General features: G+C 37.7%; 1 protein-coding gene across 7 annotated transcripts in view; it reads left to right on the forward strand.

Annotated features, from left to right (window-relative positions):
• Positions 1-717: 717 nt before the first annotated feature.
• LOC130706606 (caspase recruitment domain-containing protein 19-like) overlaps positions 718-20,833 on the forward strand; it is a 102,062-nt gene continuing 81,946 nt past the window's right edge. For all 7 annotated transcript variants that reach the window (XM_057539288.1, XM_057539286.1, XM_057539292.1 and 4 more), the window contains exon 1: positions 718-900. Coding sequence is in view for 3 of the 7 variants with exons in the window: in XM_057539285.1 (XP_057395268.1) it covers positions 791-900 (110 nt within the window). In the remaining 4 variants the exon portion in view is untranslated. The remainder of the gene's footprint in view (positions 901-20,833) is intronic.

Below are 20,833 nucleotides of genomic sequence, written 5' to 3' on the forward strand. Positions count from 1 at the left end.
TTACTGTCATTTTTCCTTTTTTATAAGAGTTCATTTCTGTCATATCTATGTGACTGCAACAGAATCAGATTAAATTAAAAGATTTAGTTGGGCTGATTTATTCACCACTAAGTGGTTTCTTCTTTTCCTTGAACCTTGGTAAATCAGACAGCAATGTCACGGTTTGAAGGTAGAGGAATTTTATATTATTCATTACATGTATGTGTAAAGAATTTAAAATGAGCCACTTTGATAACAGCATGAGTATGGGCTGGCAAACATGTTAAATTGGGGGGAGCAGTAAAGGTTTACTTTCAAACTCCCTTTGACTTCTGAAATTTTCTGCTAAGCCACCAAGACTATGAGGCTAATCTACTTTCCGTTCCTAGTGACTTTCTAAGGATCCTGAGCCAAGAAAATATCGTTTTACTTCAATTTTCTCCCTGCAGAATAGGAAAAACATAGAAGATTCAAGAATGAAGTGAAAATCAATTTCTTTCAAAATGCTGAAAAATATAAAATATAATTCATTTTGATATCTTTGTGCCTGTTATTTTAAACATCATTTTTAAGATATTTAGTTACTGGTGTTATTCACTCGTTCTTCTGTGTTTAAAAACGTATGGCCTCAGTATCATTATGCTAAACATTATTTTTTAAAATTTATCAAGTTACCTTCTATTTACAGTTAATGGACATGATTAGTTAACATCTAAATTCTTTTGTTTTCTTTTAGGTAATTTTTACTGAAGTATAATATACCAATGGAAAAGCACACAAATTGTAATTATACAACTTGTTGTGTCTAATTATGTGCAAAATGAGCCCACCCGTATTACCAGCGCCTGGATCAAGAGGTAGAACGTTACAAGCAACACTGAAGTCACCTCATATCTCCTCCCAGGCACTATTCTCTGAAAGGTAACTAATATCCTGAATTCTAACACATAGATTAATTTTTTTCTGTTTCTCAAAGTACACTGTTTATTTTTTGGCTTTGGTTTTTCATTCCTCTGTTATACATTTTAATTGATCCATATGATTGCCTGAAGCAATAGTTAGTTCATCCTAATGATGTATAGCATTCCATTGTATGAATACAATTCAAAGTACCTGGTTAGGTTCTCCGTAGAGGCTATTATAAATAGTATTGTCATAACATGATTAAACATGTCTTTCTCTTGGGGATGCACCTAGGACTGGATCATAGGTCAAGTGGTAGGCAAACATTCTGCATGGTGGACGTTACCAAATGCTTTTCCAAGGTAATTTTTTCCAATTTATACTCCCACCCCATAGTGTATGAAAATTCCAGCCATTCTACAAACTTGTCAACACTTGGTAATATCTGCCTCTTTCATTTCAGCCATTCTTCTGGTGAATTAGCGGTATGTTGTGATCTAACTTGTATTTCTCTAATGACTAAGTTAAGCATCTTTTCATATGTTTATTTGCTATGCTGGTTATAACAAACAAACAAACAAACAAAACTCTAGAAGTTTGAACAAATGCAAATCTCTTCCAGATGAGTTCTTAAAATTAGGGCTCAAACTGTCTTGGTTATGAGAATGACGCTGTACTAGTGGATCTGAAGCCTGCATGTCATGGAGAATAGAACTGTTAAACAAAAGCATTCCCCCTACACTCCCCAATCTCATCATGCCTATCCTCAAACTCTTGTATAAGTAGATTAAGGTAAGGAGGGATTGGGTAGATATAAAAGAACAAAAGAAAAAAATCTCATGACATTCATAATTTTCCTATTCTGGAAAATATGTTTAACCTAAAAAATTCCAATCAAACAAAGCAAAAAATAAACATGTTTGTCATAACACAGAGCACCCAGAGTGGAGACTGAGAAAGAGATGAGACAGAATGCAGTTCTTCCCTGCATTCGGTGGTCTATATCTAAGGAAGCAAACTCCCACAGATATCACCTAACAAAGATTGTGCCAAAGGAACTCAGATGTAATGCGCATGTGAATACTCAGGAGTTCCAAAAAATAGCAAGGGTCTTAAAACAATAAAACACAAACACTAGAGACTGATAATGGGTAACAATAGCAAGGGCCACCTTGCTATTGAAAAAGGAAGAGAAACTATTCTCTTGGCCACACTAGTTCAGATGCCTTACCGGGTACTTAACAAAGAGAGTCTTGAAAACAATATTACAGCAAAGCTGTATAGGATTTAAAGAACATGTGTGTGTGTATATATATATATATATATATATACACATATATATACACACACATATACATATATATATGACTGGGATGAATCAGGTATCATGAAAAGAAAACTTGATGTGATTGTGGTCTTTAGACAGCTTATTTCTGAGCTCTTCTTAAATACAGGTAAACTCAAATGGCCTAAGTGGAGACTTATTCAAGATGGAGTAAATTAAGAAAGGACGAAAGGGAAGAAAGATAATTGGGCAGGTGATTTGGAAAGTGACGGGGACAGAACTAATAAGCCAGCATGTATTGAACAGCTTTTGTGTTCAGAGCTAGAGAGGGAAGCACTTGTTAGGGAGGAAAGGTACAAGCCAGGGAAATCAGATGGGCAGCAATGATTCTACTCAGCAATCCTTGGAGGCACCCTGTGCCCAGTGAGGCACCAGTGATGACATTGTGCAGATGTTGCCACTGTGTACCCTCTACTTCATCTTTGTTAAGAAAAGTCAAGCATTTTCTATGGAGTCAATATAAACAGATGGAAAGGGCCCACATAAATTTGCCTTTCCTTTCCTTTCCCTCCCCTTCCCTTTTCTTTTCTTTTAAAAATATGACTGTCTAAACAAATTCCCTGCCTTTTTGTCTTCTGAATGAATCTCCCTTTTGGTATTTTGACAGATACATTTTCCTTTGCCATGTGTGCCTTGCTTGTTCTCTTTGCCACACCCTTCTCCATTCCTCTTTTGAAGACACACTTCTCTCCATGTATTTTATAGGGGAATCTGAGTGGGAGGGAAGCAGGGTTATTTTTCCCATCGGCATGAGGTTGGACATTTGTGGTTGCTGCAGTTGAGACTGTGTGTTGATTATTGAATTGTATATCAGTCTCCTTTAATGTGATTTCCATATAAAACCATCCACCCAAACATATACATTTATATATTTTATAGGTAGGGAATAACGGTCTTTCAGCTCTAAAACAACAACTGACAGGTTATGGTTGCTGCCTGCCTACTGAATAGTTTATTGAGAGCATAGTTAAAGTAACATGAGCCTTGTCATAACACTTTAATTTATCTTTGGAAAAGGATTCATGATTTGGCTAACATTTTCCCCGTTCCACTATTAAATGTATTTTCATTCTATGAAGCTCACCCTAGGCTTAACTCAATTAGTAACATGCAAATGACTAACTAACATTTAGTAACTAACACATTTTTTTTTAAACATCTTTATTGGAGTATAATTGCTTTACAATGGTGTGTTAGTTTCTGCTTTATAACAAAGTGAATCAGTTATACATATACATATGTTCCCATATCTCTTCCCTCTTGCATCTCCCTCCCTCCCACCCTCCCTATCCCACCCCTCTAGGCGGTCACAAAGCACCGAGCTGATCTCCCTGTGCTATGCGGCTGCTTCCCACTAGCTATCTATTTTACATTTGTTAGTGTATATATGTCGATGCCACTCTCTCACCCTGTCACATCTTACCCCTCCCCCTCCCCATATCCTCAAGTCCATTCTCTAGTAGGTCTGTGTCTTTATTCCCGTCTTGCCACTAGGTTCTTCATGACCTTTATTTTCCCTTAGATTCCATATATATGTGTTAGCATACTGTATTTGTTTTTCTCTTTCTGACTTACTTCACTCTGTATGACAGACTCTAACTCCATCCACCTCACTACAAATACCTCCATTTCATTTCTTTTTATGGCTGAGTAATATTCCATTGTATATATGTGCCACATCTTCTTTATCCATTCATCTGATGATGGACACTTAGGTTGCTTCCATGTCCTGGCTATTGTAAATAGAGCTGCAATGAACATTTTGGTACATGACTCTTTTTGAATTATGGTTTTCTCAAGGTATATGCCCAGTAGTGGGATTGCTGGGTCGTATGATAGTTCTATTTGTAGTTTTTTAAGGAACCTCCATACTGTTCTCCATAGTGGCTGTATCAATTTACATTCCCACCAACAGTGCGAGAGTGTTCCCTTTTCTCCACACCCTCTCCAGCATTTATTCTTTCTAGATTTTTTGATGATGGCCATTCTGACTGGTGTGAGATGATATCTCATTGTAGTTTTGATTTGCATTTCTCTAATGATTAATGATGTTGAGCATTCTTTCATGTGTCTGTTGGCAATCTGTATATCTTCTTTGGAGAAATGTCTATTTAGGTCTTCTGCCCATTTTTGGATTGGGTTGTTTGTTTTTTTGTTATTGAGCTGCATGAGCTACTTGTAAATCTTGGAGATTAATCCTTTGTCAGTTGCTTCATTTGCAAATATTTTCTCCCATTCTGAGGGTTGTCTTTTGGTCTTGTTTATGGTTTCCTTTGCTGTGCAAAAGCTTTGAAGTTTCATTAGGTCCCATTTGTTTATTTTTGTTTTTATTTCCATTTCTCTAGGAGGTGGGTCAAAAAGGATCTTGCTGTGATTTATGTCATAGAGTGTTCTGCCTATGTTTTCCTCTAAGAGTTTGATAGTGTCTGGCCTTACACTTAGGTCTTTAATCCATTTTGAGTTTATTTTTGTGCATGGTGTCAGGGAGTGTTCTAATTTCATACTTTTACATGTACCTGTCCAATTTTCCCAGCACCACTTATTGAAGAGACTGTCTTTTCTCCACTGTATATGCTTGCCTCCTTTATCAAAGATAAGGTGACCATATGTATGTGGGTTTATCTCTGGGCTTTCTATCCTGTTCCATTGATCTATATTTCTGTTTTTGTACCAGTACCAAACTGTCTTGATTACTGAAGCTTTGTAATATAGTCTGAAGTCAGGGAGCCTGATTCCTCCAGCTCCATTTTTCGTTCTCAAGATTGCTTTGGCTATTCGGGGTCTTTTGTGTTTCCATACAAATTGTGAAATTTTTTGTTCTAGGTCTGTGAAAAATGCCAGTGGTAGTTTGATAGGGATTGCATTGAATCTGTAGATTGCTTTGGGTAGTAGAGTCATTTTCACAATGTTGATTCTTCCAATCCAAGAACATGGTATATCTCTCCATCTGTTTGTATCATCTTTGATTTCTTTCATCAGTGTCTTATAGTTTTCTGTATACATGTCTTTTGTCACCTTAGTAGGTTTATTCCTAGATATTTTATTCTTTTTGTTGCAATGGTAGACGGGAGTGTTTTCTTAATTTCACTTTCAAATTTTTCGTCATTAGTGTATAGAAATGCAAGAGATTTCTGTGCATTAATTTTGTATCCTGCTACTTTACCAAATTCATTGATTAGCTCTTGTAGTTTTCTGGGAACATCTTTAGGATTCTCTATGTATAGTATCATGTCATCTGCAAACAGTGACAGCTTTACTTCTTCTTTTCCGATTTGGATTCCTTTTATTTCTTTGTCTTCTCTGATTGCTGTGGCTAACACTTCCAAAACTATGTTGAATAATAGTGATGAGAGTGGGCAACCTTGTCTTGTTCCTGATCTTAGTGGAAATGGTTTCAGTTTTTCACCATTGAGGACGATGTTGGCTGTGGGTTTGTCATATATGGCCTTTATTATGTTGAGGGAAGTTCCCTCTATGCCTACTTTCTGCAGGGCTTTTATCATAAATGGGTGTTGAATTTTGTCAAAAGCTTTCTCTGCATTTATTGAGATGATCATATGGTTTTTCTCCTTCAGTTTGTTAATATGATGTATCACATTGATTGATTTGCGTATATTGAAGAATCCTTGCATTCCTGGAATAAACCCCACTTGATCATGGTGTATGATCCTTCTAATGTGCTGTTGGATTCTGTTTGCTAGTATTTTGTTGAGGATTTTTGCATCTATGTTCATCAGTGATATTGGCCTGTAGTTTTCTTTCTTTGTGACATCTTTGTCTGGTTTTGGTATCTGGGTGATGGTGGCCTCGTAGAATGAGTTTGGGAGTGTTCATCCCTCTGCAATGTTTTGGAAGAGTTTGAGAAGGATAGGTGTTAGCTCTTCTCTAAATGTTTGATAGAATTCGCCTGTGAAGCCATCTGGTCCTGGGCTTTTGTTTGTTGGAAGATTTTTAATCACAGTTTCAATTTCAGTGCTTGTGATTGGTCTGTTCATATTTTCTATTTTTCCTGGTTCAGTCTCGGCAGTTTGTGCATTTCTAAGAATCTGTCCATTTCTTCCAGGTTGTCCACTTTATTGGCATAGAGTTGCTTGTAGTAATCTCTCATGATCGTTCGTATTTCTGCAGTGTCAGTGGTTACTTCTCCTTTTTCATTTCTAATTCTATTGATTTGAGTCTTCTCCCTTTTTCTCTTGATGAGTCTGGCTAATGGTTTATCAATTTTGTTTTATCTTCTTAAAGAACCAGCTTTTAGTTTTACTGATCTTCGCTATTATCTCCTTCATTTCTTTTTCATTTATTTCTGATCTGATCTTTATGATTTCTTTCCTTCTGCTAGCTTTGGTGTTTTTTTGTTCTTCTTTCTCTAATTGCTTTAGGTGCAAGGTTAGGTTGTTTATTCGAGATGTTTCCTGTTTCTTGAGGTAGGCTTGTATTGCTATAAACTTCCCTCTTAGAACTGCTTTTGCTGCATCCCATAGGTTTTGGGTCGTCGTGTCTCCATTGTCATTTGTTTCTAGGTGTTTTTTGATTTCCCCTTTGATTTCTTCAGTGATCACTTCGTTATTAAGTAGTGTATTGTGTAGCCTCCATGTGTTTGTATTTTTTACAGATCTTTTCCTGTAATTGATATCTAGTCTCATAGCGTTGTGGTTGGAAAAGGTACTTGATACGATTTCAATTTTCTTAAATTTACCAAGGCTTGATTTGTGACCCAAGATATGATCTATCCTGGAGAATGTTCCATGAGCACTTGAGAAAATGTGTATTCTGTTGTTTTTGGGTGGAATGTCCTATAAATATCAATTAAGTCCATCTTGTTTAATGTATCATTTAAAGCTTGTGTTTCCTTATGTATTTTCATTTTGGATGATCTGTCCATTGGTGAAAGTGGGGTGTTAAAGTCCCCTACTATGATTGTGTTGCTGTCGATTTCCCCTTTTATGGCTGTTAGTATTTGCCTTATGTATTGAGGTGCTCCTATGTTGGGTGCATAAATATTTACAATTGTTTTACCTTCCTCTTGGATCGATCCCTTGATCATTATATAGTGTCCTTCTTTGTCTCTTGTAATAGTCTTTATTTTAAAGTCTATTTTGTCTGATATGAGAATTGCTACTCCAGCTTTCTTTTGATTTCCATTTGCATAGAATATCTTTTTCCATCCCCTCACTTTCAGTCTGTATGTGTCTCTAGGTCTGAAGTGGGTCTCTTGTAGACAGCATATATATGGGTCTTGTTTTTGTATCCATTCAGCCAGTCTGTGTCTTTTGGTGGGAGCATTTAGTCCATTTACATTTAAGGTAATTATCGATATGTATGTTCCTATTCCCATTTTCCTAAATGTTTTGGGTTTGTTATTGTAGGTGTTTTCCTTCTCTTGTGTTTCTTGCCTAGAGAAGTTCCTTTAGCATTTGTTGTAAAGCTGGTTTGGTGGTGCTGAACTCTCTCAGCTTTTGCTTGTCTGTAAAGGTTTTAATTTCTCCATCAAATCTGAATGAGATCCTTGCTGGGTTGAGTAATCTTGGTTGTAGGTTTTTCTCCTTCATGACTTTAAGTATATCCTGCCACTCCCTTCTGGCTTGCAGAGTTTCTGCTGAAAGATCAGCTGTTAACCTTATGGGGATTCCCTTGTGTGATATTTGTTTTTTTTCCCTTGCTGCTTTTAATGTTTTCTTTATATTTAATTTTTGATAGTTTGATTAATATGTGTCTTGGCATGTTTCTCCTTGGATTTATCCTGTATGGGACTCTCTGTGCTTCCAGGACTTGATTAACTATTTCCTTTCCCATATTAGGGAAGTTTTCAACTATAATCTCTTCAAATATTTTCTCAGTCCCTTTCTTTTTTCTCTTCTTCTTCTGGAACCCCTATAATTCGAATGTTGGTGTGTTTAATGTTGTCCCAGAGGTCTCTGAGACTGTCCTCAGTTCTTTTCATTCTTTTTTCTTTATTCTGCTCTGCAGTAGTTATTTCCACCATTTTATCTTCCAGGTTACTTATCCGTTCTTCTGCCTCAGTTATTCTGCTATTGATCCCATCTAGAGTATTTTTAATTTCATTTATTGTGTTTTTCATCATTGCTTGGTTCCTCTTTAGTTCTTCTATGTCCTTGTTAAATGTTTCTTGCATTTTGTCTATTCTATTTCCAAGATTTTGGATCATCCTTACTATCATTATTCTGAATTCTTTTTCAGGTAGACTACCTATTTCCTCTTCATTTGTTAGGTCTGGTGTGTTTGGACCCTACTCCTTCATCTGCTGTGTGTTTTTCTGTCTTCTCATCTTGCTTATCTTACTGTGTTTGGGGTCTCCTTTTCACAGGCTGCAGGTTCGTAGTTCCTGTTGTTTTTGGTATCTGTCCCCAGTGGCTAAGGTTGGTTCAGTGGGTTGTGTAGGCTTCCTGGTGGAGGGGACTAGTGCCTGTGTTCTGGTGGATGAGGCTGGATCTTGTCTTTCTGGTGGGCACGTCCACGTCTGGTGATGTGTTTTGGGGTGTCTGTGGCCTTGTTATGATTTTAGGCAGCCTCTCTGCTAATGGATGGGGCTGTGTTCCTGTCTTGCTAGTTGTTTGGCATAGGGTGTCCAGAACTGTAGCTTGCTGGTCGTTGAGTGAAGCTAGGTCTTGATGTTGAGATGGAGATCTCTGAGAGATTTTCACCGTTTGGTATTACATGGAGCTGGGAGGTCTCTTGTGGACCAGTGTCCTGAAGTTGGCTCTCCCACCTCAGAGGCACAGCCCTGATGCCTGGCTGGAGCACCAAGAGCCTTTCCTCCACACGGCTTTTCTTTTCCTTGGTTTTAAGTCTAGTTTCACTTGCTCATAGGGTGCAGGGTGCAGAGGCCTTGAACCCAGTGCTTCACACCAGAGTTCCCAGTGCAAAACAGCTATGCCTGACGCTTCAACTTTGGGAACCATGTCGTAACTAACACATTTTTGATTTAAGAATTCAGGATTGAGAAATAAACTTGCAAATCTTATGAAACATTGCATGGTGTTAAATTTGAGAAGTCTCTCAACACATTACATAAGAGGGAAAAGTTGCCATGTTCACAGTATTTGTGAGGAAGTAGGAATGGCAGGGCAGTCCGCCTGCCTTTATGAAATAGTGTATCTTCCATTCCTCCTTTCTGCCCCTGGGAACTCTGTAAGCTCATTTGTTTTATTCTACCTTTAAAGATAAAAAAGTGGAGGGATAAAGAAATAATACCACTTAGGACTTCAGAACAATATCGTATTGAAGGGCAGGTTAGCACTTCCCAGCTTATTACTTGGGTTCCATCGGGTCTCTACACTAAAGAACTATCATGTTTATTTTGATCCATATGAGTCGTTTTTCTGTGAATAGCGTGATACCCTATAAGTATCTACCTAGAAGTTCTGTTCTCTGGGCTCTCTGAGACGGGCACCTCTCCTCCTTTCAACTCACTTCTCCCAAAAGAGTATAATTAAGCAATAGTTTCTGGACTACCGTATCTGTTTAAAGACCTAAAGATCAATGGACAACATCAAGGCAAAAGTCCAGATTTCATGAATAAATTTCCCCAACCATGAAATTCAAATTGGTTCATCTGGATGCCTCATAGAAAACTGGGATATGAAGCCTCCCAAATAGAATTGCAGGGAGTGGCTTCAGCAGGGAAATAATGACCTGGCAGCGATAGCTCTCCATGAAGGGTAAGTGACAGCATCATGAAGCCAGAATCAGGACTCATTCCAGGAAATTTTGAGCATTTGTCTCAGACACTACCACCCTGGGACCTCAGGCTTCCTGAGGGAAAGAGTCCAGACGAATACATCTGGGACTTAATAAGCCAAACCACAGAGATTTTGTGCTGAAAAATAGAAAGCAGCAACACTGGAAGTGAGCCAAGGTTACACTAAGGCATGAGCATATCGTATAATACGGATGTCCAAGATGAAATATGGATGTGCGCGTATGATGGACCAAAACAGAAAACACACCTGCCCTTTGACATTAAGTTCCAGCCATCTACACATGGGAGATATTTCCATAAAGGGAAAAGTGCCCCAGAATGGAAAACAAAGCAATTGAGAAGTTGATCTTGATGGAAAGATGAAATGAGTTAAATAAGCATAGGCTGCCTATTATAGACAGAAAGACAAAGAGTTAAACAAGACATTGAAGAATTTGTTCTTTATGTCCCTAATGTCTAGCCTGCACATAGTATTCAATAAATATCTGTAAATGAATGAAAAGCTTTCAAATATAAACATAATTATTTAAAAGGAGTCACTGTTCTTTCTAGGAACATACGACCCCAAGATATTTTTAGTGCCCTTCTTTAGTGGGTGGATAAATAATTTAAAGAGAGCAGACTCAGTTATCTCTAAGCATGAGACAAAGCTTATGTACTCTCACATAATGTACAAAGGGAAAGTGAACTTCCTCCTGTTGCTGCTTACAGCATCATGCCGGCTGTGGGACATTCCAGGCCTGAGCGCAAGCCCCAACAGTTGTGTCAACATTCACAGACAGAAGCAGGAGATTTTTATATACTATAAATGATAGATTTTCCAGAAGGAATTGCAACCTACAAAATCTTGTACCCCGCATGCCACCCAGAACCCTAATGTACCTCATATTTGGATGTCTTAATGAAACATAATATATTACACTTTACTATAAGTATGAGGAGTTTTGGCTTTGTCTGGCTTTGTCACGGATAACTTCAGCAATGGAATTATACTGTAAATCTTGGCTGATTTTTAAATAGCCAAAATGTATTCAGTATATGGCTGCAAACATTTAATGTGGCATGCATTTGATCAAAACTTTAATGCACTGCAAGAAAAGATATATGTTTCCCATATGGCAAGTTGGCAATGAAAGGGTAATGCTTGACTCAACACTGCTGTGTTTAAATCGTTGTCCCTGGTAAAAGTAATCCAGAATTCTAGCTCTGCAGAGGAGATCAAAGAGAAAATTGTGGAAACTGCTGCCATCCTTGATAGATTATCTACAACCAAAATGAAAACTAATACCTTTTATCAAAAGATCAGGATGTACGAGTACTGAGGATTACTAGAATGTCCATTCAATTTTTCTTTTAATAGAGTTTGATTGGTCTCAGAACATGCATATTGTTCACAGAGCTTTTGGATATATGGTGATGGTGTGTATTTTGTGACCACCCTGCTTTGTCTGGCTGGCATTAGGCAGATACAAAATAAGAAATAAGTTTAAGAAGTTGTAAAGTAGGTGACTGGAAAATAAACTTACCTACGTGTACATGGGCCGCCATGTCACTAGATCACCTTCTGCTTCTAAGTAGTTACTTAGAATCGTTCATGGTTAATCTTACTTTCCTATTGTGAGGCTATCTTTCAATCCAAATCCAAGATAAGCCATCAAATGCAATCTTTCCCACGCTGAATTCCTACGATGCAAGGTAATTTTTTAAGTGTTAGGTTATCATTCAATACGATTATTAACTTATTGAGATAATATGGAGGGAATATAGTCAGGAAGAACAATGGCATCAGACCATTTGAAGTTCTCACAATGAAAGGGATGCGCTGGGTCTACTACTGGTTCTTTAGCTCCAGCTTCCTGTTCTATGCTAGGCAGGGTAGCTTCGAGCCACGTTACTCTCCTATTGCTCTTCTCTTTCAGAAGTTACCAGTGGCTCATTCGTCACAAACACTTGCTCTCTCTACAGCATGTATCTAGTTGTTCACTCTCCTTTTTGCTGGACTCTAGAACACTGAATTATTCCCCATCTCTCTGACTTTTCCTTTGCTACCTCCTATTCCTGTCCCTCATGTTTATCTTAAATCTCCCCTAAGATTTGCCTTCAGACCTCATTTCTCTCCTTTACTCTTTCCTTCAGCTAAAGAATCCTATGTCAATAACCATCTACTTTCTCCTTATATATGCCCCTATTTCTCACCATAATCTCCATTTGCAGAAGCTGCTGTTCCAGTCAGATAGGCTCCAAACCTAAGAGTCCTTCCTATGGTAGGTCTGCATTATGGTGCTGAATCTTGTAAAATAGTATGCAAGTAAATTATACTTCCTTGCTGTCTTTTACATGTCTCCCTTTCCTTTCTATCACTGCTAATAATAATCTAGTTAAGAATTGTCTTCCCTGTCTTGGAAACAATATCAATAAGAGGATCTATCTTATTATAATTCTTTCTTTGAATCCACATGGTGTGCAAGAAAAATATTATTAAAGCCCAACTCTGGTCAAGCTGTTCCCAATTGTGTACCTTAACAGTAGTTTTAAATACTTCCTGAATAAAGGAAAGTGCAGAAAACACAAGGAAGACTAATTGCAAAGCAAAAAGGTGTTGGATTAGGTGACAGGAAGACTGAAGGAAGAATCAAAAGTAATAGCAAATATTTTCCATGAATAAACTGAAGGATTCTGGATGTATGGTGATGTATCACCAGAGGTGTCAAGGTCATGATAAGGTCTCATTATGGATTGTAAAACACCGTGATGTCCTTATCTAGATCAACACTCTCCTAAACAGCTTCCTTCCCTGCTCCTTAGTATCATTCTGTAGATCTGCATTTATAAGATTAATACACCATTCAAATACGTATTATGGGATTGAATCAACAGATTTGGGAAAACAAGTGAGGAGCCTGTGGGATGATAAGGCTTAGGGTGCCCCGGAAAGACTGAGAATGTTCTGTACTGGGCCAAGTCATAAGGAATGCTGTTCTGCTGCATCTCTAAACATCACCAGGTCTTTTTTGTGTCAATTACTTGGAAGTACCTAGAATGGGAGGTACTACCATTAATGGTTAACAGCCCTTCCCAATCTGTATCAAGCAGACTTATTTCTGAAGAAAGCTTTTGATGTTCGCAAAGCTCTAGACCAAGAAAATTACTCCTCTCTGCAAAGTCCTGTTATACCTAACACTAAAAATCACAAATAATCCTTCAAACCAGATAAAATTCCATTTTCCAGGATGCCTTTCTAAGTCACTAGAAAAGTTTTGTTCCTCTGTATTTGATAGCAATTTTTCTGAACTTCAGTTGTAACTTATTATGTCAGGTGTCAGAGTGACCTATATAATCCTAATGTATTCTATGTTCATTGATGGCTAGAATGGAACTTTGATGTTTTCTTGGGAAGCATGAGGAATACAGAATCAAAAGACTTGGGTTTGATAAACATAGCTGGCACATAGAAGTTCTGTGATGGACTAGGGATGAGGTCTGTAACCTTTTTGAGACCCACTTTGATCATCTGCAAAATAGCAATAATAATGATCTTTCCTAGAACTTTGCTAATCTATCTGATAGTATGCTCTACAAATACTACTTATGCATATTCTACACTGCACCTGACAGTATCTTTCATATATGAAATACACAATAAATACTTGTAGATTCAAATTGAATTTCAACTCTTCAAGGTGAAATGAGGAATATTTAATAAAACAAACTTTAGAAAATATGCTTTATATCCTGATTGTTTTTATTTTTTGATTTTTATTTTATTTTATTTTTTTTTTTTTTTTTTTTTTAATTTTTATTTATTTATTTATTTATTTATGGCTGTTTTGGGTCTTCGTTTCTGTGCGAGGGCTTTTCTCTAGCTGTGGCAAGTGGGGGCCACTCTTCATCGCGCTGCGCGGGCCTCTCACTGTCGCGGCCTCTCTTGTTGCGGAGCACAGGCTCCAGACGCGCAGGCTCAGTAGTTGTGGCTCACGGGCCTAGTTGCTCCGCGGCATGTGGGATCCTCCCAGACCAGGGCTCGAACCCGTGTCCCCTGCATTGGCAGGCAGATTCGCAACCACTGCGCCACCAGGGAAGCCCTATTTTATTTTTTTATACACCAGGTTCTTATTAGTTATCTGTTTTATACATGTTAGTGTATACATGTCAATCCCAATCTCCCGACTCATCCTACCACCACCCCCACCCCCGCTTTCCCCACTTGGTGTATATACATTTTTTCTCTACATCTGTGTCTCTATTTCTGCCTTGCAAACCAGTTCATCTGTACCATTTTCCTAGATTCCACATATATACATTAATATACGATATTTGTTTTTCTCTTTCTGACTTACTTCACTCTGTATGACAGTCTCTAGATCCATCCACATCTCTACAAATGACCCAATTTCATTCCTTTTTATGGCTGAGTAATATTTCATTGTATATATGTACCACATCTTCTTTATGCATTCGTCTATCGATGGGCATTTAGGTTGCTTCCATGACCTGGCTATTGTAAATAGTGCTGCAATGAACATTGGGGTGCATGTGTCTTTTAGAATTATGGTTTTCTCTGGGTATATGCCCAGTAGTGGGATTGCTGGATCATATGGTAATTCTATTTTTAGTTTTTTAAGGAACCTCCATAATGTTCTCCAAAGTGGCTGTATCAATTTACATTCCCACCAACAGTGCAAGAGGGTTCCCTTTTCCCCACACTCTCTCCAGCATTTGTTGTTTGTAGATTTTCTGATGATGCCCATTCTAAACAGTGTGAGGTGATACCTCATTGTACTTTTGACTTGCATTTCTCTAATAATTAGTGATGTTGAGCAGCTTTTCATGTGCTTCTTGGCCATCTGTATGTCTTCTTTGGAGAAATGTCTATTTAGGTCTTCTGCCCATTTTTCGATTGGGTTGTTTGTTTTTTTAATATTGAGCTGCATGAGCTGCTTGTATATTTTGGAGATGAATCCTTTGTCCATTGATTTGTTTGCAAATACTTTCTCCCATTCTGAGGATTGTCTTTTTATATTGTTTATGGTTTCCTTTGCTGTGCAAAAACTTTGAAGTTTCATTAGGTCCCATTTGTTTATTTTTGTTTTTATCTCCATTACTCTAGGAGGTGGATCAAAAAAGATCTTGCTGTGATTTATGTCAAAGAGTGTTCTTCCTATGTTTTCCTCTATGAGTTTTATACTGTCTGGTCTTACATTTAGGTCTTTAATACATTTTGAGTTTATTTTTGTGTATGGTGTTAGGGAGTGTTCTAATTTCATTCTTTTACATGTAGCTGTCCAGTTTTCCCAGCACAACTTATTGAAGAGACTGTCTTTTCTCCATTGTTTATCCTGCTTCCTTTGTCATAGATTAATTGACCATAAGTGCGTGGGTTTATCTCTGGGCTTTCTATTCTGTTCCATTGATCTATATTTCTGTTTTTGTGCCAATACCATATTGTCTTGATGACAGTAGCTTTGTAGTATAGTCTGAAGTCAGGGAGTCTGAGTCCTCCAGGTCCATTTTTTTCCCTCAAGATTGCTTTGGCTATTTGGGGTCTTTTGTGTCTCCATACAAATTTTAAGATTTTATGGTCTAGTTCTGTAAAAAATAACATTGGTAATTTGATAGGGATTGCACTGAATCTGTAGATTGCTTTGGGTAGTATAGTCATTTTCACAATATTGATTCTTCCAATCCAAGAACATGGTAAATCTCTCTGTTTGTGTCATCTTTGATTTCTTTCATCAGTGTCTTATAGTTTTCTGAGTACAGGTCTTTTACCTCCTTAGGTAGATTTACTCCTAGGCATTTTATTCTTTTTGTTGCAATGATGAATGGGATTGCTTCCTTAATTTCTCTTTCTGATCTTTTGTTGTTTGTATATAGGAATGCACGAGATTTCTGTGCATTAATTTTGTATCCTACAACTTTACCAAATTCATTGATTAATTCTACTAGTTTTCTGGTGGCATCTTAGGATTTTCTGTGTATAGTATCATGTCATTTGCAAACAGTGACAGTTTTACTTCTTCTTTTCCAATTTGGATTACTTTTATTTATTTTTCTTCTCTGGTTGTCATGGCTAGGACTTCCAAGACTATGTTGAATAATAGTGGCAAGACTGGACATCCTTTTCTTGTTCCTGATCTTAGAGGAAATGCTTTCAGTATTTCACCATTGAGAATGATGTCTGCTGTGATTTTGTCATATATGGCTTTTATTATGTTGAGTTAGGTTCCCTCTATGCCCAGTTTCTGGAGAGTTTTCATAATAAATCGGTGTTGAATTTTGTCAAAAGCTTCTTCTGCATCTATTGAGATGATCATATGGTTTTTATTCTTCAATTTGTTAATATGGTGTATCACATTGATTGATTTGCATATACTGAAGACTCCTTGCATCCCTGGGATAAATCCCACTTGATCATGGTGTATGATCCTTTTAATGTGTTGTTGGACTCTGTTTGCTAGTATTTTGTCGAGGAGTTTTTCATCTATATTCATCAGTGATATTGGTCTGTAATTTTCTTTTTATGTAGTATCTTTGTCTGGTTTTCGTATCAGGGTGTTGGTGGCCTTGTAGAATGAGTTTGGGAGCGTTCCTTCCTCTGCAATTTTTGGAAAGAGTTTGGTAAGGTTAGGTGTGAGCTCTTCTCTAAATGTTTGATAAAATTCACCTGTGAAGCCATCTGGTCCTGGACTTTTGTTTATTGAAAGATTTTTAATCACAGTTTCAATTTCATTACTTGTGATTGGTCTGTTCATATTTTCTATTTCTTCCTGGTTCAGTCTTGCAAGGTTATACTTCTAAGAATTTGTCCATTTCTTCCAAGTTGTCCATTTTATTGCCATAGAGTTGCTTGTAGTAGTCTCTTATGATGCTTTGTATTTCTGCGGTGTCTGTTGTAACTTCTCCTTTTTCATTTCTAATCTTATTGATTTGATTCCACTCCCCCTTTTTCTTGATGACTCTGGCTAAAGGTTTATCAATTTTGTTTCTTTTCAAAGAACCAGCTTTTAGTTTTACTGATCTTTGCTATTGTTTTATTTGTTTCTACTTCATTTATTTCTGTTCTGATCTTTATAATTTCTTTCCTTCTACTAACTTTGGGTTTTGTTTGTTCTTCTTTCTCTAGTTCCTTTAGGTATAAGGTTAGATGGTTTATTTGAGATTTTTCTTGTTTCTTGAGGTAGCCTTGTATTGCTATAATTTTCCCTCTTAGAAGTGCTTTTGCTGCATCCCATAGGTTTTGGATCATTGTGTTTTCTTTGTCATTTGTCTCTAGTTATTTTTGGATTTCCTCTTTGACTTCTTCAGTGATCTCTTGGTTATTTAGTAATGTATTGTTTAGCCTCCATGTGTTTGTGCTTTTTACGTTTTTTTCCCTGTAATTTATCTCTAATCTCATAGCACTGTGGTCTGAAAAGATGCTTGATATGATTTTAATTTTCCTAAATTTACCAAGGCTTGATTTGTGGCCCAAGATGTGATCTATCCTGGAGAATGTTCCATGTGCACTTGAGAAGAAAGTGTAATCTGCTGTTTTTGGATAGAATGTTTTATAAATATCAATTAAATCTATCTGGTCTATTGTATCATTTAAAGCTTGTGTTTCCTTATTAATTTTCTGTCTGAATGATCTGTCGTTTGGTGTAAGTGAGGTGTTAAAGTCCTCCACTATTATTGTGTTACTGTCGATTTCCCCTTTTATAGCTGTTAGACTTGCCTTATGTATAGAGGTGCTCCTATGTTGGGTGCATATATATTTATAATTGTTATATCTTCTTCTTGGATTGATCCCTTGATCATTATGTAGTGTCCTTCCTTGTCTCTTGTGACATTCTTTATTTTAAAGTCTATTTTGTCTGATATGAATATTGCTACTCCAGCTTTCTTTTGATTTCCATTTCCATGGAATATCTTTTTTCCATCACCTCACTTTCAGTCTGAATGTGTCCCTAGGTCTGAAGTGGGTCTCTTGTAGACAGCATATATATGGGTCTTGTTTTTGTATCCATTCAGCGAGCCTGTGTCTTTTCAATGGAGCATTTAATCCATTCACATTTAAGGTAATTATCAATATATATGTTCCTATTACCATTTTCTTAATTGTTTTGGGTTTGTTTTTGTAGGTCCTTTTCTTCTCCTGTGTTTCCCACTTAGAGAAGTTCCTTTAGCATTTGTTGTAGAGCTGGTTTGGTGGTGCTGAATTCTCTTAGCTTTTGCTTGTCTTTAAACTTTTGATTTCTCTGTTGAATCTGAATGAGGTCCTTGCCAGGTAGAGTAATTTTGTTTGTAGGTTCTTCTGTTTCATCACTTTAAATATATCGTGCCACTCCCTTTTGGCTTGTAGAGTTTTGCTGAGAAATCAGCTGTTAACCTTATGGGAGTTCCCTTTTATGTTATTTGTCATTTTTCCCTTGTTGCTTTTCGTAATTTTTCTTTGTCTTTAATTTTTGTCAATTTGATTACTATGTTTTTCAGCATGTTTCTCCTTGAGTTTATCCTGTATGAGACTCTCTGCACTTCCTGGACTTGGGTGGCTATTACCTTTCCCATGTTAGGGAAGTTTTCAACTATAACCTCTTCAATTATTTTCTTGGGTCCTTTCTCTCTGTCTTCTCTTCAGGGACCCCTGTAATGTGAATGTTGGTGCGTTTAATGTTGTCCCAGAGGTCTCTCAGGCTGTTTTCGTTCTTTTTTCTTTATTCTGTTCCATGGCAGTGAATTCCACCATTCTGTCTTCCAAGTCACTTATCCATTCTTCTGCCTCAGTTATTCTGCTATTGATTTCTTCTAGTGTATTTTTCATTTCAGTTATTGTATCATTCATCTCTGTTTGTTCTTTAATTCTTCTAGGTCTTTGTTAAACATTTCTTGCATCTTCTCGATCTTTGCCTCCATTCTTTCTCCAAGGTCCTTGGTCATCTTCACTATCATTATTCTGAATCCTTTTTCTGGAAGGTTGTCTATCTCTACTTCATTTAATTGTTTTTCTGGGGTTTTATCTTGTTCTTTCATCTGGTACATAGCCCTCTGCATTTTCATTTTGTCTATCTATCTGTGAATGTGGTTTTTGTTCCACAGGCTGCAGGACTGTAGTTCTTCTTGCTTCTGCTGTCTGCCCCCTGGTGGATGAGGCTATCTAAGAGGCTTGTGCAAGTTTCCTGATGGGAGGGACTGGTGGTGGGTAGAGCTGGCTCTTGCTTTGGTGGGCAGAGCTCAGTAAAATTTTAATCTGCTTGTCTGCTGATGAGTGGGGCTGAGTTCCCTCCCTGTTGGTTGTTTGGCCTGAAGTGACCCAGCACTGGAAGCCAGAGGCTCTTTATTGGGGCGAGTGGCAGGCTCCAGGAGGGCTCACGCCAAGGAGTACTTCCCAGAACTTCTGCTGTGAGTGTTCTGTCCCAAAGGTGAGCCACAGCCACCACCCGCCTCTGCAGGAGACCCTCCAACACTAGCAGGTAGGTCTGGTTAAGTCTCCTATGGGGTCACTGCTCATCCCCCTGGGTCCTGATGCACACACTATTTTGTGTGTGCCCTCCAAGAGTGGAGTCTCTGTTTCCCCCAGTCCTGTCGAAGTCCTGCAATCAAATCCTGCTAGCCTTCAAAGTCTGATTCTCTGGGAATTCCTCCTCCTGTTGCTGGACCCCCAGGTTGGGAAGCCTGACGTAGGGCTCAGAACCTTCACTCCAGTGGGTGAACTTCTGTGGTATAATTGTTCTTCAGTTTGTGAGTTACCCACCCAGCGGTTATGGGATTTGATTTTATAGTGATTGCGCCCCTCCTACCATCTCATTGCAGCTTCTCCTTTGTCTTTGGATGTGGGGTATCTTTTTTGGTTAGTTCCAGTGTCTTCCTGTCAATGACTGTTCAGCAGTTAGTTGTGATTCTGGTTCTCTCGCAAGAGGTAGTGAGTGCACTTCCTTCTACTCTGCCCTCTTGAACCAATCTAAGATTGTTTTTATACATAAATGATTTCCCAAATGAATACGAGCTAATAGGAAATTGCTTGAGCAGTTGCTCAATATTTGGAATATTCTGGTTTAAACCAAAATGTATCTTCATCATTTTTATTTGGAGTTATCAAGAAAATAAAACATAGTCAGGCTTGATAGTATTGCCTTTGGCTCCAGAAGACAGAAAGAGCGTCTTTATAAAAGAGAGACAAATAGAAAGTAAATGAGAAATTAATCATTGGGGAGAGTGACAAAGAATATGTATCTTCAGCCTAATGAATACTATGATTGCACTTCCCTGCTTTCACATTAGTGGGGCAATTGAACATCCAGAACCACAGGAATTGTTGTTTTGCTTTAGAGAAACGTTGATTTTGATATAGAGGATAGATGCTTTCTGAACTCTGATCCAGCCTGCTCGTACCTTAAGTTTGAGAAGAAGAAATGAGGTTGGTTTAGATGTTAGATACTCTACATTTAAATTTTATGAAAATCATAGAATGCAGATGCTATTATCCCACTTTATAATTAAGAAATATGAAACACAGAGAAAGGGTTCTCACTGATGCTTAAGGGAAATTATTTAAGAGGGCCCAAAATTACATTGCTTTTGTGCCTAGGAAACAGGTGTGAGAGGTGCAGAGGTAAGATCCATATTCTGTGCAGAAACCAGTGTGTCCCCAATTCATCAATGACATTCTCTTCTCGGGGCCTGGAACACAAGACCTGGTCACAGTTATCAGTGTTCTCATGGAGCGGCCAACCCTGGTTTTCTGTAGGAAACGTAGGAGTCCTAGATGCTTTTCAGGAAGCAGTACTAAATGAGAGAGAGCCAGAGAAGGTGGGAAAGAATAGGGCAGGCATAATAGCAATAATAATAATGAATAGCATTTTCTGAATATTTACTATGTGCCAGGCAATATTTCAATTATTTACACCTAT

The sequence above is a fragment of the Balaenoptera acutorostrata genome (assembly GCF_949987535.1).
Source record: "Balaenoptera acutorostrata chromosome 6 unlocalized genomic scaffold, mBalAcu1.1 SUPER_6_unloc_4, whole genome shotgun sequence".
Lineage (NCBI taxonomy): Eukaryota > Metazoa > Chordata > Mammalia > Artiodactyla > Balaenopteridae > Balaenoptera > Balaenoptera acutorostrata.